A 23311-nucleotide genomic window follows, 5' to 3' on the forward strand; every position below is an offset into this window, starting at 1 on the left:
CACATTTGTAGAAAAAAACACTGCTCGAATTAACCACTTTCTTTATTCTGAAATCTTTTTTCAAGCAAGAAATAAACAAAGTGGTAGATAGTTCTTTCTTGTCCTTGAATAATCTATTGAAAAATCCAGTCCCGTCATCTTGAAGATTGCCAGACTGTATCGATCGAGAAGAAATACCCACTGTATTGGTCGCATGAACGGGCGTAGGCGTTTGATCATCATCTGAAATATTCATGTCTAGATCATCCAACCTATTATCAAATATGTCTTGTTGTTGTTCTTTTTCTGTGTTCTGGTTCTCATTCTCTCTTGTCTTTTCAACCACGTATACCCTTAACACCAGACTGGATGAATCACTAAGTTGAGCATGCAACCAAACCTGCTCGATATCTTGACAGGTAGTACCCTCTAATTTTAAAATGAACTGTGCATGTAGCTGATGAAGAGTTCTTTTAGTTGACAATACAGTCCACAATAGTTGATGATTAAGTTCACAAAATCATCATACAAAATATCACTTTGGACTATCATAACCATCGTCTCTAGCATTTCACCCTTCTTCTAATGCCAAACATATCGATTGCTCTTCTCGATCTATTGACTATGACAATCCACCCTTATTATTATTGATCCCTCCATTAGTGGTACCTAAATAAAGTTATTTGTTATAAAAAGTTAATAGTGATTTCATAGTGCCGTACATAAATCCCAACAGATGTGTAATCTGTTGCAACAGGTGAAAAATAAGTTGCAACAGGGAAGTGATCAGTCGCAACAGATTACTTACCTGTTGGGATTCATGTTACGCTCCTGAAATTGATTTCAATAGTCGAGTCATCTGTTGTAACAGGTGAATCATATGTAGCAATAGACTATATATCTATTGCAATAGCCGAAGCGCCTGTTGGGATAGATGTTATAGTACTAAGGCACCTTTAAAACTAATTCTAACAGATGAGTGACATATTACAATAAATAATCAACCTATTGCGACAGATGACTTATCTATTACAACAGACGATGCGTCTGTTGGAATTGAGTTATGGTTCTATTGCAACAGGTTACTAATTTGTTGCAACAGATATTTACCCTATCTCAATAGACGACATGTTTGTTGGAATCGAGTTCATGTTCTATTGCAATAGGTTACTAATCTGTTGCAACAGATATTTATCATGTTGCACCAGATAACTAATCTGTTGCAACAGATGACCCATTTGCTTGTTCATGATATGAGTCTTTCGTTAAAATAAATGTCTCATCTGTCGCAACAGATGATTGATCTGTTTAAACAGATGGCTCTATGTTGCATTCATGTTCGCGTGCTATCTATTGTTGAAAAAACAACATAATAACAGTTACCCAAATAACAAGTTCAACTAAAAATCATAATTTGACTTACCAAAGTTTCCTATGAAGTAATGCCAAAGAGAAAAGTGATGTACGAAAAAAAAATTGACCTAAGAAATTGGTCAAATAGTAGCAGTAGCGGTAACAACAACAACAATAGTCAACAATAAGAAGATGAAGATGATAATGAAGTAGAAGATGATGATAATGAAGTAGAAGATGATGAATAAATCAGCAACAACAATGAACAACAAAAATCACTAAGAGAGAGAAAACAACAATAGATGAGAAGAGAGAGAAACACACCTTCCCCCCCCCCCCCCCCCTTTTTTTTATATTAGGTAAATATTTGGATCAAAGTGTAAATTAAAAAACTTGTGGGTTATTTTCAAACTTTCCCAACTTTCTTAATCTATAATAAAGTAATTGTCATCTACACTCAATTATTAAGACTTGTGTCACCTACACCTTATTTTCAAACTTTTTTGTCACCTACAGGCCCCGAGAAACTCACTATGTTTGAAAAGTTCAATGACTTCTTATGTATGTTATAATTGTTACTTCTACGACTTTTCTCATGCTAAATTTAATAATCACAAGGGACCACTTTGAACATACGAATACATTTCACTTATTTTATATGAATACATTTCACTTATTTTATACGAATACATTTTCCTTAGTACCAAATAAATCATGTATATTTCCTTGTTTCTCCTTGTCTTGTCTTAGAATGTTTGCCTCTTATGTTTTTTTTTGTTTTGCAACACGGAATAAAGACATAAATCATATCTGATCCTTTCTCTTGAACGGTTTCTCGTTGTTGTAATCTCACCCTCACGTAACTAAACATGATCAACTGTGTAAAGTACTCTCGCTATTTCATTTTGTTTATTATAATTTGACTTGACAGAAACTTAACCAAAAAATTAAAGAACGGGATTCTAGGAAGGATCGAGCTACAAAGGTGTATTATAAGCATTTTTTTTTTATATGACCTCCTAACTACTGTAACAGTTACTCGAACCCTCTCCTCGAGGAAATCAATGGCAGCACTAACTGTTGGCAATGTTAAAATATGATCCGTATTACTTTAATTGTATAATAAATGGCTGCCCTACCAACTGTGCTTCTAATTGGCTAACGAAATAATAATAGATTACTGGCAAAGTAGGTTAATAAAATAATGTAATAGATTATTAACCTTTTAGACTTGCAATAATCTGCACATGTGATTACGTATTCCAATAACACCAACAAGCAGCAGAATTAAAAATTATTAAAGAAGATAATGGGTATTAAAAATAATAATGTTGGAGATGTAAATCTAGATCTACCTACTTGATTCTTCTTTCAACTACACTTGAATTAGCAAACTACTTCAACAATAACTCTGACAAACTCTTTGCAACTGTTCAACATTCTTTCTTAAACAGGAGCTTGAACATCTCTTCAAACGGTGAAAAGGTAAGATGACGTTGAAAGTCTCTTGTTTTTTTTGTTTTTTTTTTTTCCATTTTTGATGTTCTTCTTGCATCAAATTAGTGAAGTTCTTCTTGCATCGCATTAAACCTATTAGAGTTCTTCAGAGCTTCTTTGATGTTGTTGGGTTCAATTTGAGATAAAAAAATAAATATATTCTTGGAGTTGGATCTAGTGTCTTACCAGAATGTAGAGGAGAGATAAGATTGCCGAGAGGATTTCTAGTTTTCTCTATCTTCTACCAGGGATTGCTTTTCTCCTGATAAACTTTTTATGTATCAGACCCTCAGAATTTGAAAGGAAAGAGAACTTGAAAGACGCCTTCAGTCATGGAAAATGAAGAAGAAAGAAAAAACAACTTTGTGGTAAGTCATTTTGGGTACACCCTTAAGAAACTATTCATTTCTAGCTGACAAACGTGTTTTTACTAACTATTCATTTGGCAGATGTCATATTCCGCTCTTTGCAAGGACGTTGTCAACGTTCTGCGTTTCATGGAGAGGTTAAAGAATGAAGAAGGTCAAAATGCTGTCGACAAAGCCAATAAAATTGAAGAGCTGAAATTGGTGCTGACATTTATTTGTACATATGTTCCGCTTTCTCATTGTGATTTGGATGAGTTTGAAGATATAATGAGTGAGGCAAGACAAGAGGTGGAGAATTAGCTTCAACCAATTTTGGATGATGTTGACAACAACGTCAGGTGTAAGTACAACATGGATCATGTCCTTCCTAGCCTCATGGATAATATCGATGAATGTATGAGCTTGAGTCATCGTTCTACATCAAGTGCCATGATGACTGAGAACAGTTGAACTTCTTTCTCCAGAATCTCCATCATCGATGCAAGTATCGTGCTGAACAGACATTTCCATTAGAGACTCAGTATGAGATTCTTCAGAATGTGTCTGGCAACATGAAATATTTCCATGGGTTGATAGTGAATGGTTGCATTGAGCACGAGACTGTTCAATATGTCTTGCCTCAGTTTCAACTCTTGGCTGAGAGAGTTGGACTCTTCCTTTGGAATGTTCAGATAGATGATGACTCTTGACTCTTCAAGCTAGCACATATACTCATGAAGATTATTCCAATTGAACTTGAGGTCATGCACATATGTTATACAAATTTGAAAGCTTCACCATCAGTGGAAGTTGGACACTTTAATGAACAACTCCTTGAAACCTCTCTGGAAGTTCTGAGAGAATATCTGATTCATCTACAAGGGCACGTGGTAACTTGTATTACCGCAAGCACTTCAGGGGTTCGAAACATTCATGTCACGATAGAGTTCCTATTAATTATTGTTACTGATATGCCCAAGGACTTTATTCATCATGGAAAATTATTTGATCTTTTGGCACGTGTTGGAGCATTTATCAGGGAGTTATCAACTCTTATTCACGACTTAGAAGAAAAATCAAGGAATGAAGAGAGTATCGATGAAACAAGTCGTGCAACTCTAGACTTGCTGGAAGAAAAAATTGAACTCGTCAAGGAAGATCTCAAGCATGTTTATCTGAAAGCCCCGGACCCATGTCAATGGTGCTTCCCCATGAGTGATGGACCCCTCTTTATGTATCTTCTACACATACACTTAAATGATTTGCTAGATTCCGATTCTTATTCAATTTCTTTGATAAAGGAAGAAATTGAGTTGGTGAAAGAAGACCTAGAATTCATAAGATCATTCTTCATGATTGCTGAGCAAAGATTGTATAAAGATCTATGGGCACGTGTTTTAGATGTGTCATATGAGGCAAAAGATGTCATTGATTCAATTATTGTTCAAGATAATGGTCTCTTATATCTTATTTTCTCACTTCCCATTACCGTAAGAAAGATCAAGCTTATCAAAGAAGAAGTCTCCAATTTACCGGAGAAGGTTCCCAAGAACAAGAGCCTCATTGTTGTAAACTCTCCCAAGAAGCCAGTTGAAAGCAATTCATTGACAGCTGGTAAAATAATTGTAGGTTTTGAGTAGGAGACAAACTGGTTAATTAGTAAGCTCACTAGTGGACAGAAAGATCTAGATGTCATTTCAATCATTGGTATGCCAGGTTCGGGCAAAACTACTTTGGCATACAAAGTATACAATGATGAATCAGTTTGTAGCCATTTTGACCTTCGTGCATGGTGCACAGTTTACCGAGAATATAACGAGAAGAAGTTGTTCGTGAAACTTTTTAATCAAGTTACTGGCTCAGATTTGAAGTTCGGTGAGGAAATTGATGTTGCCGATAAGCTGCGGAAACAATTATATGGAAAAAGGTACCTAATTGTGTTAGATGACGTGTGGGATACTACTACATGGGATGATTTAACAAGACCTTTTCCTGAAGTTGAGAAAGGAAGTAGAATTCTTTTGACGACTCGGCAAAAGGAAGTGGCTTTTCATGGAAGGGACAACACTGATCCTCTTAACCTTCGATTGCTAAGACCAGAAGAAAGTTGGGAGTTAATAGAGAAAAGGGCATTTGGAAAAGAGAGTTGCCCAGATGAATTATTGGATGTTGGAAAAGAAATAGTCCAAAATTGTAAGGGACTTCCTTTGGTGGCTGATCTGATTGCTGGAGTCATTGCAGGGAGGGAAAAGACAAAGTCTGTGTGGCTTGAAGTTCGAAATAATTTGAATTCCTTTATTTTGAACAGTGAAGTGGACGTGATGAAGATTATAGAATTAAGTTATGACCATTTACCACATCACGTGAAGCCATGCTTACTTGACCTTGCAAGTTATTCGAAGGGCACAGAAATCAACAGAGATGTGTTGAAAATATATTGGCGTGCTGAAGGGCTTGTTGAACAGACAGAGCTGAAGAGTTTGGAAGGAGTGATGGAAATTTATTTGGATAATTTAATTTCCAGTAGCTTGGTAACTGCTTTCAATGAGTTAGGTGAGGTCCCGATGTGCCAACTACATGATCTTGTCCATGACTTTTGTTTGATAAAAGCAAGAGAGGAAAAATTGTTTGAGCAGATAAGTTCAGGTGATCCATCTTCTTCTTCAGATTTGATGCCGCATATTGTGACCATTGTTTCTGATAAGGAGCACTTTGAGCATAACAGTTTCGTCCTGTTCAGTTCAAAAACGAAAAGGAATTCTGGTAAACACCTCTATTCTTTGTTGATAAATGGAGACAAGATTGAAGATCGTCTTTCTGATGCACGTCACCTAAGAGACTTGAGGCTTCTTAGAGTGTTGGACCTGGATCCCTCTTTTATGATGGTGAAAGATTCTTTGCTGAATGAAATAGGCATGTTGAATCATTTGAGGTTCTTAAATATTGGGACAGAAGTTGAATATCTGCCTTCATCTTTCTCAAACCTGTGGAATCTAGAAACCCTATGGGTTGAAAACGAAGAATCAACCTTGGTACTATTACCGAGTATTTGGGATCTTGTAAAGTTGCAAGTGCTCAATGTGACTGCTTGTTCTTTCTTTGATTTGGATATAGATTAATCGATACTGATAGCAGAGGACTCAAAGTTAGAGAATTTGAGAGAATTAGGGAAACTCGTGCTTTCCTATTCAAAAGAAATAGAGGATATTTTCAAAAGGTTTCCCAATCTTCGAGAGCTTTTATTTGTTCTCAAGGAATCATGGGATTATTTGACAGAGCGATATTGGTTCCCAAAATTGGATTTCTTAACTGAACTAGATTTCCTCAGAGTAGATTTTGAAAGTTCAAACACAAATGACAGTGGGCCCTCTATAGAGACAAATTGGTCGTGGGATTTTCACTTGCCTTCCAATTTGAAAAAATTGGTGTTGAGTGACTTTCTTTTGACATCTGATTCACTATTATCAATAGTGAGACTGCCCAACCTTGAAGAGTTGTTCCTTCTTAGAACAATCATCCAGGAGGAAGAATGGAACATGGGGGAGGAAGACACATTTGAGAATCTCAAACTTTTGACTATGGATGAAGTGACTTTTGCTAAGTGGGAGTTTGGAGAGGAATCCTTTCCCGTGCTTGAGAAGTTACAACTGTGGGAGTGCCATATGCTTGAGGAGATTCCGGCTAATTTTGGGGATATTGGTTCATTAAAAATTATCGAACTTGTAAATAGCCCTCAACTTGAAGATTCAGCTCTGGAGATTGAACAATATGTTGAAGATATGACGGGAGGGGACACGCTTAAGGTTGAAATATTTTGTAATGGCAATTGCCGCAGTGTAAGAAGATATCTACACTGAATGCGTAGTTTGAGTCTCAACTGAACTGTTTGTGAATGGTCTTCTCTTTTCTTCTTTATTGTATAAACTACTCTCTTTTTTTTGTATGTGTGTGCATTAGCATTGCGGAATAATGTTTTGTAAACACCATTGATGTTTGAACTTTCCCAATATCTTGAAAATGACTTTTTATATGTCTGACTACTGCAAAATTGTTTCCTTTTATGACTTTTTATGTTTCTTTATTCAATTTCTTCTATTCTTACTTCTTCCAACTCATCGATACGTCATACAATAGTCATCCATATTAACACTAACATTAAGATGGAGAATACCATACATATGTCTAAAGAACTTTTAAAAGCAGAACCCTTCCTTGCTGCCTTCAGCTCCTCCTCCATGCTCAGTTCAACTCCTATTGGGCGTGCCGCTGCTATGCCTTGCACTGTGACTTTTATGCCACTGAGCACTGGGGACTTTAACTGTAAGTTTCACTTTGAAAACTTCCATGGATGAAAGTTATCCTATATCTCAGTCTTGCTCAAGCTTTTGTAAATCTTTCAATAAAATACATCGCACAAACATGTGAAAACTCTTCAGGTACTGAAGTCATTGAGAAATTTCAATGCAACAGGAAGTGGGATCTTTGTGTGCAAGGAGTTATAATTGTCATGCAGGCTGATGGAATCAGCCATCGATAGGCATTTGGAGTTTAGGTGCATCAGTAAGTGCTATTAAAATCCTCTTGTGCCTATTAATGCATCGATTGATGGGAATTGAATGAGTCCAGGGAAAATCCAGGTTAACTCTATTCCAATTTTGGATACTCTCTTTTCATCACTAATTTCTTCTAACCGTGGTGTCATCTCTGCAGGTGGCACCTTTAGGTCAGTTAAGTAGAGAATTGATGAGCTTTGGAAGACAAACTCAAAAATTAAATTAATGAGGTGAAGTTTGAGGAGTTACCAGATGGCGTTTCCAACTCTAAGGTGGAAAGCACATACTATGCGAAGGGCGATTTTAAGCTCATTGTAGAAAGTAGTGGAAGCCGGTCTCCTTTAAGACCCTGATGCAAATGGTTAGTGTTCCAATAACTGTTATCTTCCCTTCGTTGTGTTTTTTCAAAGTTTTTTATCTGTGTTGTTTTACAAGTGTTGGCTCTGGTTTGTCAATAAGTATCATACGTAAGTATGTTATTGCTCAGTGACTTTGATCAATAAATGATTGTCTTAAACTTTTGTTTTCGCCAGTTTCTGTCTCCTTTTCCCTTTGCTAAATTTATCTTCAGTTTCATAATGTGGACTAGTCATGTTGGAGTCTTTATGTTGAAAACATATATAGAACTGTTATGGTTAATCTTTTAGTGCTTCGGAAGTACAATTTTGACAATGTGAAGTTACCTTGTAACATAACGGATCTTTGATGAAGAATCAACGTAAGGTAATTTCTGGTGCAACTTCACTTTTAATGCAGAAAATTCAAATCCTCCAGCCTCTATATCTACCGAGTGGCGTGGCTACTAGTGCATGAAAGAAAAAGCAGCTCAGTATGATAAATTCCCTGATATTGCTGCACAGGCTGCTACTCCTGCTTCAACTGTTATCGTGCCCCGTAGTTGATGCACTAGCCCCCGAGGAATATATCGCTCGGGCATCTTCTTAAATCATCTAAGAGGAATAAGAAGGTTACAACTTCCACAAGATCCTGCAGGCTGTCATAATTTCCATGTATATTTAACTTATGTGCAAAGGCAAAGAGCAAGATCATCAAGTAACTTTGAAGCCAACAAGATTTGTTAAAAATATGTTATAAACCCTATGATGATTGTAATATATTTGATTTTCGGGAAAAGGCTCAATTATGCCATTGAACTATTAAAAATGACTTATTTATGCCATCAGTTAAAAGTTTGACTCATTCATGCTATCGCCATTACAAAATCAGCTCATCCATGCCATTACTTTTTTAACTGTTGATTTTCAAAAACAACTTTGCCACGTGGTCTTTTATTAGAGGTCCATGTCATCTATACTATCTTAAAAGCATCAACTCAAAAAATTTAAAGTGAAATTATTAAAATATCTCCAACCTAAAAAATCCACCAAACCATTATTTAATTTTTTTCGTTTAAGAAAATGACAAAAAAAAAAAAAAAAACCTCCAAGTAATAAACGCTTAGCACTATGCTCCAATGACAAAACACATCGTTTACCAACAGAAACGCATCGTTTACCAACAGAGATGGTTCGATGCGAAGAGATGTGTCACCTACTCTGACTATTAACAGGTAATTATGCTGATTCACAGTGAGACTATTAATAGGTATTTTTTCCCTTCTCTTCCAATTTCTCCGAACTTAGAACTTCTCTGATTGTAATTACTCTTGTCTTACTATCTTAATTGAGTCTATTCAGTCATGCTTTGTTTTGAATTTTTGTTGTCAAATTTCTTAGTTTCATCTATTTGGATATATTTCTTCGCTGCTCCCCTGTTAATTGTGACCTCTTGTGAAAGCTAAAAGTACTTGCGGCCTCTAACAAAAAAAATTTTTCAACAGCACTTCCTCAACAAGATCCACCTTCTCTGGAAACTTGTGATTTAATTCTTAAGAATCCGTACTATCATCCTCTAATTTCAGAGTTCCAGTCAGTTCCAAAGCAGCTTTGTCCTTCTTATCCACTTTGCTTTTTCAAACAAGTTCTTGATGCCACACCATCTTCCTGTAACAAATTGTACGTTGAGAGTTAATTCCCATTCATCTTTTTCTTCATCGAGCATTTTGCCCATCTATTCTACTTTCAACATTTCTAGTGACATCAACCTATGGAATAATTGAATCATAAGTAGAAATCAATCCCACAGGCCATACTCCTAGAACCCAATTACTGTTGCTCTATGAACTTCTCCCCATCCAGATATGTCTTACTTTGCTGCCTCTGTGATTTTGAATAACTTACAACTATTTCCAGCCGTGGGATAAATGCGGAACTGGGTTATGAAGGCACCCAGGCCACATACTGTTAAGGGAGTAAGTCACGAAAATTAAACTATCCAACAATTTCCTCTGGCAAAAACTAATTGTAAGTTGAAGTTAATTTATCATCTTTTCTACTTCAAACATTCTGCCCATCTGTTCTAATTTCCAAGCTGTCATACATCTCTCTCCGGCATAACCAAATTGTAAGTAGTAGTCAAAGATTACCCCTATTATTTCCCTAAATATCCTTCAAAGTTTAGCCTAATAGACTGGTTTCAAACATGCCAAGAGTTGCCACCGTTCGTTCCAAACAAATGACCCGACTGACCACTTTCAGGTTTTGTCATCCTATATCCTGGAGTCTTAAAATCCATAATAACTTTACATGGACAACAACACATTAAATCATTCTGATTTTAATTGTAATTGTATATATAAAGTTTTCCTTGCATATATTTTTCCATTCTCCCATTTTTTCTTGAAACAGGTTAACATTCCTTATATGCCTTATCTTTTTTTTCTTTTTTTTTTTTTTTGTTGCATATCATTCTATGATTACATATGCAGGATTGTATCCAATATATGTGCATATATATGAACAAATTGCTTATAAAGCGCAGCTTTTATCCTTTTACATTGGTATCTTAGCATTTGTTTGTCTTTTCATTGTAATATTGATTGCAAAATTTCTATCTTCCTTTCTTAAACATCTCCTTTTCACACTTCTTAACCTTTTTGTGCTTGATCTTCATGGTGTTGGTGCTGCGACATGCTGTCCATGTATTTCTTTTGCTACATCTTCAACAATATCCATCAGCGGCAAAACTAATTTGTAAGTTCACCCTATAAGTTTACTTTTGTGTACATAGTAGAAAAAGTTCGTTTTTTAAATCTTCAAAACACTGTAAGTGTTGAATAATGATTCAAAACAAAGTAGGAACAAATAACGTAGGACATGGGTAGTTTGGTAGAACTAGTCTTTTGGATTCTGTTAAATAGGTTCCTATATTTACTCAAGTTTATTGAGTGCCGCTGAAATGGAGTCTTAGTTGGTTATAGGACCTATATTTTAGGGATAGTTGTTTTATCTGTTAGCCTTTATATTTGGGCATCTAGTGTTTTATTATGGGAAAAGGCTTAAATATGTTACTGAACTATCAGAAATGACTCATTTATGCAATCGCCGTTATAAAACCGGTTCATCCAAGCCATTACTTTTTAACTGTGGTTTTTAAAAAATAACTTTGCCACGTGGCCTCTTATTAGAAGTCCACATCATTAAATTGGACCTACTAAAAATTTTTGATCCATTGAAAAGAATCCACCCACACCCAACTTATCACCTTAACCCACTTGAATATTACTCTTCCAATGGATCTAAGTCCACATATTTCTGGAAAAACATTCATATATACACATAAATAGCGTTTGCGTGAGTGGGTACCAAACGACACTCAAAACTTCACAAGTTGAAGCCCAAGGGTACCAAACAACACTCATAAAACTTTTTTACTCATAGATCCAAGAGTGAAGGCTACTTTGCCACTCTGTGTTATGAATTGAAGCAGTCAGATTATTGTAATTGAAACTATCAGTATAAATAGAAGAGCTTACAGCTGAAATAGAAAACTGGACTGCTAAAAGACTGCATAATGCCTAGAAAATAGGAACAACTAAACAAGGATAATGACTAAAAATAAACTGCTATCCTAAAAATCTGCTGAGGTCTTTTGATCCATTCCTAACAGCTACTAAAACATAGTAACATCTCCTCCTGGATCAGGAGCTTCAAATTCCCAACTTTTCTCTAAGAAACTCAAACCTGCTAACATGAAATGACTTGGTAAAAATGTCCCCTACTTGATTATCTAATTTGCAATAGAGTAAAACCAGTTCACCGTTCTTCTGCACTTCCCTCAAAAAATAAAACTTGATGTTGAAGTGCTTGGTCCTTCCATGAAACATGGGATCTTTGGATATGGCTATGGAAGCTTGATTATCCACAAAGATCACAGTGCTTTCTTCTTGCTCCAGCTGCAGATCAATCAAAATTTTCCTGAGCCATATTGCTTGATTAACAGTAGCTGCTGCTGCTATGAATTTTGCTTCAGCTGTTGACTGTGCTACTATTTCCTGTTTGTTTGAGCACCATGAGAAACACCCTGATCCAAAAGTGAAACAATAACCGGAAGTACTTGTCATATCACCAATTGAGCAGACCCAATCACTATCAGAATATCCACAGAGTTTGAAGTTTTGACTTTTTCCAAATTTGATGCCATAGGCTAGAGTTCCTTTAAGATACCTAACCACTCTTTTGGCAGCTATCATGTGCAACTCACTTGCATAATTAAAAATCTGGATAAAACACTCACAGGAAATAAAATGTCAGGCCTTGTTGTCGTGAAATACATCAAGCATCCAATTAAGCTTCGATATGCTCCTTCATCAACTAGCTTAGCTCCATCATCCTTTTTCAGTTTTTCTTTTTTATTCATCAGAGTATTCACACTCTTGCATTCTTCCATCCTAAATCTTTTAAGAATCTCCTTCATGTATTTCTTTTGACAAATAAAAACTTTATTTTGAGTTTGCTTGATCTCCATTCCCAGAAAATAAGTCATCTCACCAAGATCAGTCATCTCAAAGAATCTCATCATCTCCTCCTTGAATTCTTCAATCAAAGTTATATTATTTTCTGTCATAAGTAAATCATCGACATACGGAGAAATAATAATAATGTTAGATCCAACTTTCTTGACATAAAGAGTTGATTCACTTAAGCTTTTTTCAAAGCCTAAGTCTAGCAAATGGTTATCCATTCGGCTATACCAAGATCTAGGAGCTTTCTTTAGCCCGTATAAAGCTTTATTTAATAGATAAACCATATCTTCATGTCTTGGTACACTAAACCTTTCTGGCTGCTCAACATAAATTTCTTCCTATAGTACACCATTCAAGAAGGCAAACTTTACGTCTATTTGAAAAATCTTCCAACTTTTTTGCGCTACTATAGCCAAAAGCATTCGAATTGTATCCAATCTAGCTACTGGAGAAAAAGTATCAGAAAACTCTAGTCCCCAAACTTGTGCGTATCCTTTCACCACCAATCTAGCTTTGTTCTTGTTTATCGAGTTGTTAGGATTGAACTTGGTTCGAAAAATCCATTTAACTCAAATCACTTTTGTATCTTGCGGTCTTTCCACTATCTTCTAGGTTTGGTTCTTTTCTATCATGGCCAACTCCTCATTCATTGTATCTATCCATTTTTGATCAATTTTTGCTTCCTCGAATCCTGTAGGTTCAAAAACAGCAACATTGCATCTTTGATAAATATCAGAGAGTGACCTTGTTCCCCTAATGGGTTAATCATCCACCGATTCATCATAATCAAGCTTTGAATCATCATGTTTAACTCGAGACTCCTCATTCCATCCCCATTGCTCATCTTCAAGGAATTAAACATCTCTACTTACCACAATCTTGCCTGATTGAGGTTGAAAGATCTTATAAGCTTTAGACATCGAATTGTAGCCAATGAAAACCCCCGGTTCAGTCTTCTCATCAAGATTTCCTCTTTTGACCTGCGGAACATAAGAAAAACACATACATCCAAATATTTTGAGATTTTTTACAGTAGGTTTAACACCATACCAAGACTCAAAAGGAGTTTTCTTTTCCACTACCCTTGTCGGCAGTCTATTCAGCAAGAAAACAATTGTGTTTGCTGCTTCTGGCCAGAATTTCTTTGGAAGATTCTTCTCATGCAATAATCACTTGGTCATCTCCATTATTATTCTATTCTTTCTCTCACTCACTCTATTTTGCTGTGGAGAATATGGGACAGTGAGCTGGTGCTCTATTCCAACTTCTTAACAAAAAGAATTGAACCTATCTGATGTATATTCAGTTCCATTATCTGATCTAATGACCTAAATCTTGCAGCCGCTCTAATTTTTTATCCAAGATTTGAACTTCATGAAAATTCCAGCAACTTTGGACTTAAACTTCATAAAATAAATCCAATACATTCTTGTTAGATCATCAATGAAGATAATATAATATCTGCTGCCATTGAGCGATGGAGTTCTTTATGGACCACAGAGATTGGTATGAATGAGCTACAACTTCTATGTAGCTCTCTATGTTGAACTTTTAAATGGAAGCGTAATTTGCTTGCCAAGCAAACAAGCTTTACAACTTGAGAGATGCTCCTCCAAGTTTGGTAAACCACTTACCATTTTGCTTCTTTGCATAAACAACAAAGCTTTGTGATGAAAATGCCCCAACCTTTTGTTCCACATTTCCGCAATGGAAGACTGACCTGTAAAAGCTATTTGTTCGTCCACCAATGGATTCAAGGAAAAACCTTTTCCCTGCATTTTGATTCTAAACATTTCCTGACCGCTAGGATCACTGATTAGACATGCCTTGTTTTCAAATAATAATTTGAATCCATTTTCCAGCAGTTGTCCAACACTTAATAAATTTTGATCAAGTTCAGGAACAAATAAAACTTTATAAATAAGTTTTGTACCCTTATAACTCTCAATTGCTACAGTCCCCTTTCCTGCCGTTGGGAGGTATTCTCTATTTCCGATCCTGACTCTTAATTTAACTGATTTTCAAGCTCTCTAAAAAGTTTTTCATCACTGGTCATGTGGTTTGTACAACCACTATCAATAATCCAACTTTCACTTGAACTTTTGCTTGCATAACAGGTAGCCACAAATAATTGCTCTTCTCGCTCTTGGTCTGCAATTTGTGCTTCATTTTGTTATTATAAATGCTTCTCTTTGCAGATAATCTTGGCATGATCATGTTTTTAATACTTTCGACATTTCGTATCAGGCTTTCTCCAACACTTGAAGTATGGATGATTCATCCTCCCACAATAGTGACAAGGAGGATATTTTCCTTCTTTGTTGTTAGCGGTGGCAGTAGCATTTTTCTCAGATGTAGCTTCAGATTTGCCATAATTTCCCTTCTTTCCTTTCCTTTATTCCCCCTGGCAGCACCTGAATCAAGCTGCAACTTTGTTTGCAGGGCTCCCTCGATGGATCCTTCTTGCCTCATCATCCTTTGTTGTTCTTGTGCCTTCAGAGCACTCAATAACTCTACCAAGCTAAGGTTTGACAGATCTTTAGTGTTTTCTAATGAAGCAATAGTTGCCTCATATCTCGCAAAGAAAAGCAGGGTAGAAAGTCTTGCTTACTTATTTCTCCATCTAAGTAAGGTTACAAGTATCTTTTGAACTATTCTATTATCATTAAGTTCAGTTCCAAGTATCCTTACCTTATTTGCAATCAGAAGCAACCTATCAGAATTATCCTTAACGGTTTCAGATTCCTTCATTCTCTGCATCTCGAATTCTCTGACCAAGTTCAGTACTTTCATTCCTCTGATTCTTTTATCTCCCTCATACTCTTTCTTGAGGAAATCCTAAATTTCTTTGGCTGATTTACATGTCATTACTTTACTGAAAATGGTGGTAGAAACTTCAGCAAAGAGACAGGATTTAGCTTTGGACTTTGTTGTTTTCCTCTCCTTGTGAGCTCTAATCTGAGCCATGGTTGGATTCTCTGGCAAAGGAACTTCATAGTCTTCCTCGGCAGATACCCACAAATCGCAGGCCTCCAAATAAGCCTGCATTTTCACTGCCCGTGCTTGATAATTTTCTCCGTCGAAAACTGGCGAAGCCATAGTATAAAAAGAACCTGCATTCTCCATTGTTTGAATGGTGTTTTGCAGCGACAAATTTGGATAAACACTCAGAAAAAAAACACTCACAAGTCTCTCACAAGTCCCTTAAGAAGTAAGGCTCTAATACCAATGTTATGAATTGAAGCAGTTCGATGATTGTAATTGAAAGAGCTATTTTATTGAACTTCAAACTAATAGTATAAATAGAAGAGCAGTACAACTAAAATAGAAAACTGGACTTCTAAAAGACTGCATAATGCCTAGAAAATAGAAACAACTAAACTAGGATAATGACTAAAAATAAACTGCTATCCTAAAAATTTGCTGAGGTCTTTTGACCCATTCCTAACAGATACTAAAACACAGTAACACTCTACAACACCTTCTGGAAACCAAAGCCCATTTCCTTCTTCGCCTCTAAAAAAAATCACTTCCATGAATAACGTTCCTGCACAATTACGAATATCCTCAATAATAACGCATCAACTAGTTTGTTGATTCTATAAGAAGTAATGCAACAACCAGTTTGTCGATTCTGTATGAAGTAAACCGAAGTCATTATTGGTACGGAGATTTAAAGTGTACATTGCTAAGACTCTAAGGTTAACGTCTGAGTTGAATTTAGTGTTAGAGGATTCAATAATTGTCTAATAGTGATTGAGTCCTCTGAATATTGAATCCACACAAAGGAGAACCTCAAAGTGTAGTGGTCCAAGTAGGTAAGGGAAGAGACAAGGAGCTCCGCCATGTCCTCAAACTTATGGTTACCAGGATAATGACAAATAATATCAATACATAAGAGCAAAATTGAAAGGATCCACATTTTTTTCAAGATAACATGTAGACCGAATAACCTAAAATGGAATATAACATTTTACACTCAATCTAACAACGATAAGGATTGCTATCGGTTATGTTCTCTATACGCAGCTAGAAATCCTGAGACAATGATAGACTGGCCTACAAGAATAAGGATTGCTATCGGTATAACAAAAGGAATCTGCTTTCTGCATACCAAATAAAACGTAATACATGGGAATCTTACATCAAGGAACATACTGCTTGATGAACAAAACAACCCAAAGATTGTAGATGTGGGACTCTCCAGGCTTATGATAAATGCTGAAAACACCAACGTGGTTGCCACTGCAGGCACGCTAGCTTATCATGCACTAGACCTCTCCAAAATCAAGAATGTAAGTACCAAGACTGATGTCTATAGTCTTAGGGGTGATCATTTTGGAGATCTTAACTAGAAATCACCTAGCGAGTCTACAAATGGTCTTGATTTGCCACAGTGGCTAGCTTCCATTATGAAAGAGGATTGGACTAATGAAGTGTTTGATGTTGAACTTATGAGGAATGTACCTAATATTGGTGATGAGTTGCTTAATACATTGGAATGGCTTTGCATTGTGTCGATCCCACACCAACTGCTCGGCCAGAAGCTCCACAAGTACTATAGAAATTGGAGGAGATAAAACCATACCTGATGTTGGACTAAGGGTTTTTGGAATTTTAGGTTATTTGATGATAGTGTGGGAAGGAAGATAATGTGATATTAAATGGGTGTGGGTCGGATATTTAAAGGATCAGGTATTAAATGGGTTTCATGTTTTTTATTTTAATTAATATTAATTTATTTTACTTAATGAGATGGACCTCTAATAAGAGGCCACATGGCAAAGTGTTTTTTAAAAACCATCGTTAAAAATTAATGGCGTGGATGAGCCGATTTTGTAACACCGATGACATGAATAAGCCTAACTTTTAACGGATGACATAAATGAGCTATTTCTGATAGTTCAGTGGCATATTTGAGCTTTTTCCCTTTTATTATTAGCAGTACATTAAGTTAAAAAAATAGAAAAAAGACGTAGTTTTTTCTTCTTTGTAGCTTACCTTGTTTCTCTGTCTTTTGATTTTTTTCCTTTGTTCTCTATCCAACAATCTTTGGTATCAGAGCCCATGGTGAGTAATGACAGTTCATTGAGTGTGGCACAACCACTCATTCCTGTATTCAAGGGAGAAAGGTACGAATTTGGAGTATACATATGAAAACTATACTCAAATTTCAAGATCTTCGGGATTTTGTAGAACATGGATATGCAAATCCTGATGAAGAAAATAAATTGTGAGACAGTAAAAAAAAAGGATGCTAAAGCACTGGTGTTTATCCAGCAGGCTGTCCATGACAATGTTTTTCACGAATAGCAACTGCAACCACATCAAAGAAAGCATGGTCCATTTTGCAGAAAGAATTTCAAGGTTATTCAAAAGTCATCGTAGTGAAACTGCAATCATTTTGGCGTGACTTTGAAACCTTGATGATGAAAAATGGAGAAACAATTGCTGAATTTCTGTCAAGAGCAATGAAAATTGTCAATCAAATGAGATTCTATGGAGATAAGGTTACTGATCAGACCATTGTGGAAAAGGTATTGAGAAGCCTGAATTCAAAATTTTATCACGTAGTTGCTGCCATAGAAAAATCTAAGGATTTATTAGTATTTTCCTTTGATGAACTGATGGGATCTCTTCAAGTTCATGAGACGAGAATCAATCGATCTATAGAGAAGAATAAAGAGAAAGCATTCTAAGTAAAAGATGCAACCGCTAAATCTGGAGATAATAATGGCCCTGCAAGTAGAGGTCAAGGAAGAGGAGGATTCCGTGGTGGTCAAGGTCGTGGTTACAAAAGAGGAAGAGGAAGGAATAATGGGCACAAGCAATCCAATGAGTAAGGCAACACAAAGAATGGCATTCAATGTCACCATTGCCATCGGTATGGTCATATAAAGGCTGTTTGTTCGTATAAAGACCAGAAAATGAATTTTGCAGCAGAATAAAATGCGGAAGAGAATTATCTTTTTATGGATTGCATTGATACAGACCATAAGCCAAGTGATTTATGGTTTGTAGATAGTGGTTGTTCAAATCATATGACAGGCGCCATATCTATGTTCTGTGAGCTTGATGAGAAGCAAAGGAAGAAGGTGCAGCTTGTAAACACAAAAGAAATGCAGGTTGAAGGAAAAGGCAAGGTGATTGTCGACACTAGCTAGGACAAAGTAAAAGTGTTAGATAATGTTCAGTTTGTACCTGATCTAGGATACAATTTGTTAAGTGTTGGAAAACTGATGACTGATGGATATTCTCTTTGGTTTGATGATGATGCGTGTGTCATTACAAATAAGAAGTCAGGCAAAAAGGATCGCATCACCATGACGCCAAATAATATGTTTCCGCTGGACGTTTCCAATATGAAAATTTTTTCTCTCGCTGCAACTGCAAAGGATGACTCAAAGTTATGGCATTTAAGGTACGGTCATCTCAATATAAATGGCCTAAAATTGCTAGGTGATAAAAGTATGGTTCTTGGACTACCAAAAATTAGTTCTCTTAATTTATGTGAAGGGTGCATTTATGGGAAACAAACTAGGAAACCTTTTTCCGTTGGAAAAGCATGGAGAGCTTCTAATTGTTTAGAATCAATACAAGCTGACTTATGTGGCCCTATGCGAACTAAGTCCTTAGGTGGGAGTCCTAACTTTTTGTTGTTTCTTCACGATTATAGTTGCATGAGTTGGGTTTATTTTCTGGAGAACAAGTCAGAAACATTTGAAAAATTTCAGAAATTTAAAGCCTTGGTGGAAAACCAAAGTAGTTGCAGTATCAAAGTTCTTCGCACAGATAGAGGAGGAGAGTTCGTGTCTAATGAATTCAATTCGTTTTGTGAAAAAAATGGCATCTATAGGGAGTTAACAACTCCTTATACTCCGGAGCAGAAGGGGGTCACTAAACGGAAGAACTGTACCATTGTGGAGATGGCAAGAAGTATGTTGAGAGCAAAGGAACTCTTAAATTAGTTCTGGGCAGAAGCTGTGGCAGCATCTGCTTACTTACTGAATCTTTCACTGTGGCAGCATCTGCTTACTTACTGAATCTTTCAACAATGAAAGTTGTTATGAATAAAACACCTTATGAATCTTGGCATTGCAAAAGACCAAATGTATGTCATTTACAAATTTTTAGTAGTGTTTCTTATGCTTTATTAAACTCACAAACTCGTCAAAAGCTTGATGAAAAATCTAAAAAATGCATTTTTGTTGGCTATTGTACTCAATCTAAAGCATATAGATTGTATAACCCTCTTAATGGAAAGATTTCAGTCAGAAGGGATGTAATATTTGATGAAAATGCAAGCTTGGAGTGGAGTAAAAAGTTGGTCCGACAAGTGATTCCTATGCCTCTTGGAATCACTGAAGATGAAGGAAAAAATTCAACCCTTGCAAGTCCACTTTCAAGTTCTTCCATGGAGTTATCAAGTTCACCAATTTCAGCAACTCATGAAGAGTCTACAGATGAGATAATTCCATTAAGAAGATCAACAAGACCAAAAAAGCCAAATCTTAAGTATGCTAATAACCTTTCGGCTACTTGTCAATTTTCTCTCTTTGTTACAGATCCCTTAAATTATGAAGAAGCTGCCGAAAAAGAAGAGTGGAGGAAAGCAACGGTGGATGAAATGCAGTCCATCAAAAAGAATGAAACATGGGAAATGATGGAGTTACCAAAAGGGAAAAATGCAATTGGTTTGAAGTGGGTGTTAAAGACAAAATTTCCTGCAGATAGTAGCCTACAAAAGCACAAAGCTCATCTTATGGAAAAAGGCTATGCATAGCAGTATGATGTTAATTTTGAAGAAACATTTTCTCCGGTAGCTCGATTTGAGACAGTAAGACTAGTCCTGGAAGTGGCTGCACAGTTGTAATGGCCAGTTTACTAATTTGATGTCAAGTCTGCATTTCTCAATGGAGACTTACTAGAAGAAGTTTATGTAACGCAACTTGGAGATTACACAAACAAACACAACAAAAAAAGGTGTTTAGGATAAAAAAGGCATTGTATGGCTTGAAGCAGCCCTCGAGCATGGTATAGCAAGATCGATGTCTACTTTTATAAAAATGGGTACATGAGAAGTGAGAACAAACCCACATTTTATGTGAATAAGGAAGGTAATAATTTCATCATTGTATGTCTTTATGTTGATGATATCATTTGCACTAGTTCTTCTAATTTTCTTGTGGACAATTTCAAGTCTCAAATGATGAATGAGTTTGAGATGTTGGATATGGGGTTATTACATTATTTTATTGGCCTTGAAGTCCACCAAGATGATGATTGAATATTTCTTTCACAAAGGAAATAAGGTAGAGACCTCAATAAATTTGGCATGCTTAATTGCAAGCCTGTGGATACACCAATGAATATAAATAAAAAATTGCAGCAGGTGAATAAAGAAGAAGAGTTGATAGAAGCAACAAGGAGGTTCAGAAGCTTGGTTGGAGGTCTAATATATTTGACGCACACTAGACCCAATATTGCATTCTCTGTTGGTGTTGCTTCCAAGTTTATGCAGCAACCTTCAAAGGTACATTATGGAGAAGCAAAGAGAATCTTGTGGTACATTGCTGGAACTTTGAACTTTGATATTTGGTACTCAAGTACCAATAATTTCATATTGTGCGGGTACACGGATAGCGACTACGAAATTTCATTGGATGATAAACAAAGTGTTTTAGCAAATGTTTTCACTCTAGACTCAGTCGTAGTGACTTGGAGTTCAAAGAAGCAAGCTACAATAACATTATCAACCTCAGAAGATGAGTATATTGCAGCAACTTCAGCAGCTTGTCAAGCAATCTGGCTAAGAAGAGTGTTAGGAGATCTTTAATGTAGGCAGAAGATAACAACGAAGATATTTTGTGACAATAAAACAACAATCTCCATGCTAAAGTGTTGGCTTCATAGTATATGAAATAAGTGTGAATGGAAAAATGGAGAATAAAATGGTGGAGGGGAAGGAGACACTAAAATGGAAAGTGTACTCCCAAATTAGAAAGTTTACTCTTTCTCCCATATTGGTGGAAGAAGAGAATTTGAAAGTGTTTATAATCAATAACACTTACTCCACATGGAAAGTGAGGTAAGAAATAATAGATGCCTCGCGCCGTCGTCGTTGTCTCTCACTAGGCTTCGGATTTTGATTTGGATTTGGATAATGATCGATTGATGAGATCTATCTTTTTGGACAAAATTTATTTGAATTTCAAAGAATGCCAAGGAAAACTGCAGTAAAAAATTTTCTGTAGTTTCGGACCTTCATTTATATATACATGCAGTAACAGTTGCACTGTTTCAAGTGAACTGATGCATTGTTTTTGAACTAGTGCTTCAGAAATAATACATTGTTCTGAACTGAGTCTACAAAAGGTTTCAATGGTTCAAAATGATGTTTCATAAGGATGTAATCCTTCAATAAAGTGACACACTGATTCATGAAATGAGATGATTGTTCAGGAAAAGATGCAATCTTTGATAAACAGACATGAACTTACAGCAAAGGTGTAACCTTTGGAGTGAACCATTGCCTCTTTTCAGAAGAGGCATGTTGTGGCTATATAAACCTAGTTTCTTCTGCAGGTTTAGTACAAAATTTTCAAATTAAAAAACTCTCTTCTTGTCTCAAAAATATTATGTGTGATCACTCAAAATGTTTTGTGAGTTTGAAGTTATTCCAATCGTTTAAGGTACTGCTACTGTTGGTCTGTTAGCCATTTTATCCTGGGAGGAAAAATTTCACAACCTCGGGTACAGTGAGGGGGATTATTTCCTTAAGGAAAAGCCGTGAATTCGGACGACTTGGCTATTTTCTATTTCATCTTAATTTCTGCAAAATAAAATACACCTCTTGGAAAGGTCATTTTGATCTTGTGTTGAGGGTATTTGATATACTTCATTGCGTTATTTTTTATACTTGAACTCAAGTTGAAGTTGGTGTTGGAATATACAATGTAACTGAAGTTCAAACGAAATAACAATCTTTAGGAAATAATTACTATTACAGAATCTGTATTGCTTGTTTTTGGAGATTAAAGTTTTAACTTTCTATTCCGCCTGAACTTAACTAGTGATTTGAAGTCATAAAAAATTTGTCACGAGTTAAAGATCATTCGGTTGACAATTGAAAGTAATAAAAACTTCATTGTTAACTGGAAACAAGAAGAAGAAAAAAAATTTAAGGTTGCTTAATTTTTATAAGTAGTATTCTGAAAATACTAAGTATTTTTTGTCTTGTGGTGATAGAAAAAATGACAACTGAAAGTCAAATGATGGATATGACAACGTCTGTGGGGGCAACATATATTGCCACATCAAGTCGCACAAATGCTCCGCCAACAATGGCACCAGCGAAGAAGCCCAAAATTTTTTCGGGCATTGACTTCAAGCGGTGGTGGCAAAAGATGTTCTTTTAACTCACCACTTTATGTATGCAATGGTTCACTAGCGAAGACGCTCTTGAGGTACCCAAGGGAACCTCAAACAAAGACCGCTTTATTATTGTAGAAGCTTGGAAACATTCGAACTTTCTTTACAGGAATTATATTCTGAGTGATCTCCAAGATGACCTCTACAATATTTATAGTGGAACCAAGACATCAAAGGAACTGTGGGGGGAACTTGAATGAAAATATAAGACGGAGGATGCGGGAATTATGAAATTCCTTGTTGCACGGTTTCTAGACTTCAAAATGATAGATAGCAAATCTGTTGTT

At 36.1% G+C, this 23311-nt stretch overlaps 1 protein-coding gene and 1 pseudogene across 1 annotated transcript; one reads left to right on the plus strand and one right to left on the minus strand.

Annotated features, from left to right (window-relative positions):
* The first annotated feature begins 2553 nt into the window (after window positions 1-2553).
* LOC107873583 lies at window positions 2554-8929 on the plus strand (annotated as a pseudogene).
* Window positions 8930-11777: 2848 nt separating this feature from the next.
* On the minus strand, window positions 11778-14810 carry LOC124899439. The gene is made up of 5 exons (XM_047414327.1): window positions 14688-14810; window positions 14228-14365; window positions 13466-13573; window positions 12365-12931; window positions 11778-12122 (listed from the first exon to the last, which is right to left on the minus strand). The coding sequence occupies exons 1-5, from the start codon at window positions 14808-14810 to the stop codon at window positions 11778-11780; spliced, it is 1281 nt and encodes a 426-aa protein (XP_047270283.1).
* Window positions 14811-23311: the final 8501 nt, after the last annotated feature.

The sequence above is a fragment of the Capsicum annuum genome, chromosome 6, assembly GCF_002878395.1.
Source record: "Capsicum annuum cultivar UCD-10X-F1 chromosome 6, UCD10Xv1.1, whole genome shotgun sequence".
NCBI classification, from domain to species: domain Eukaryota; kingdom Viridiplantae; phylum Streptophyta; class Magnoliopsida; order Solanales; family Solanaceae; genus Capsicum; species Capsicum annuum.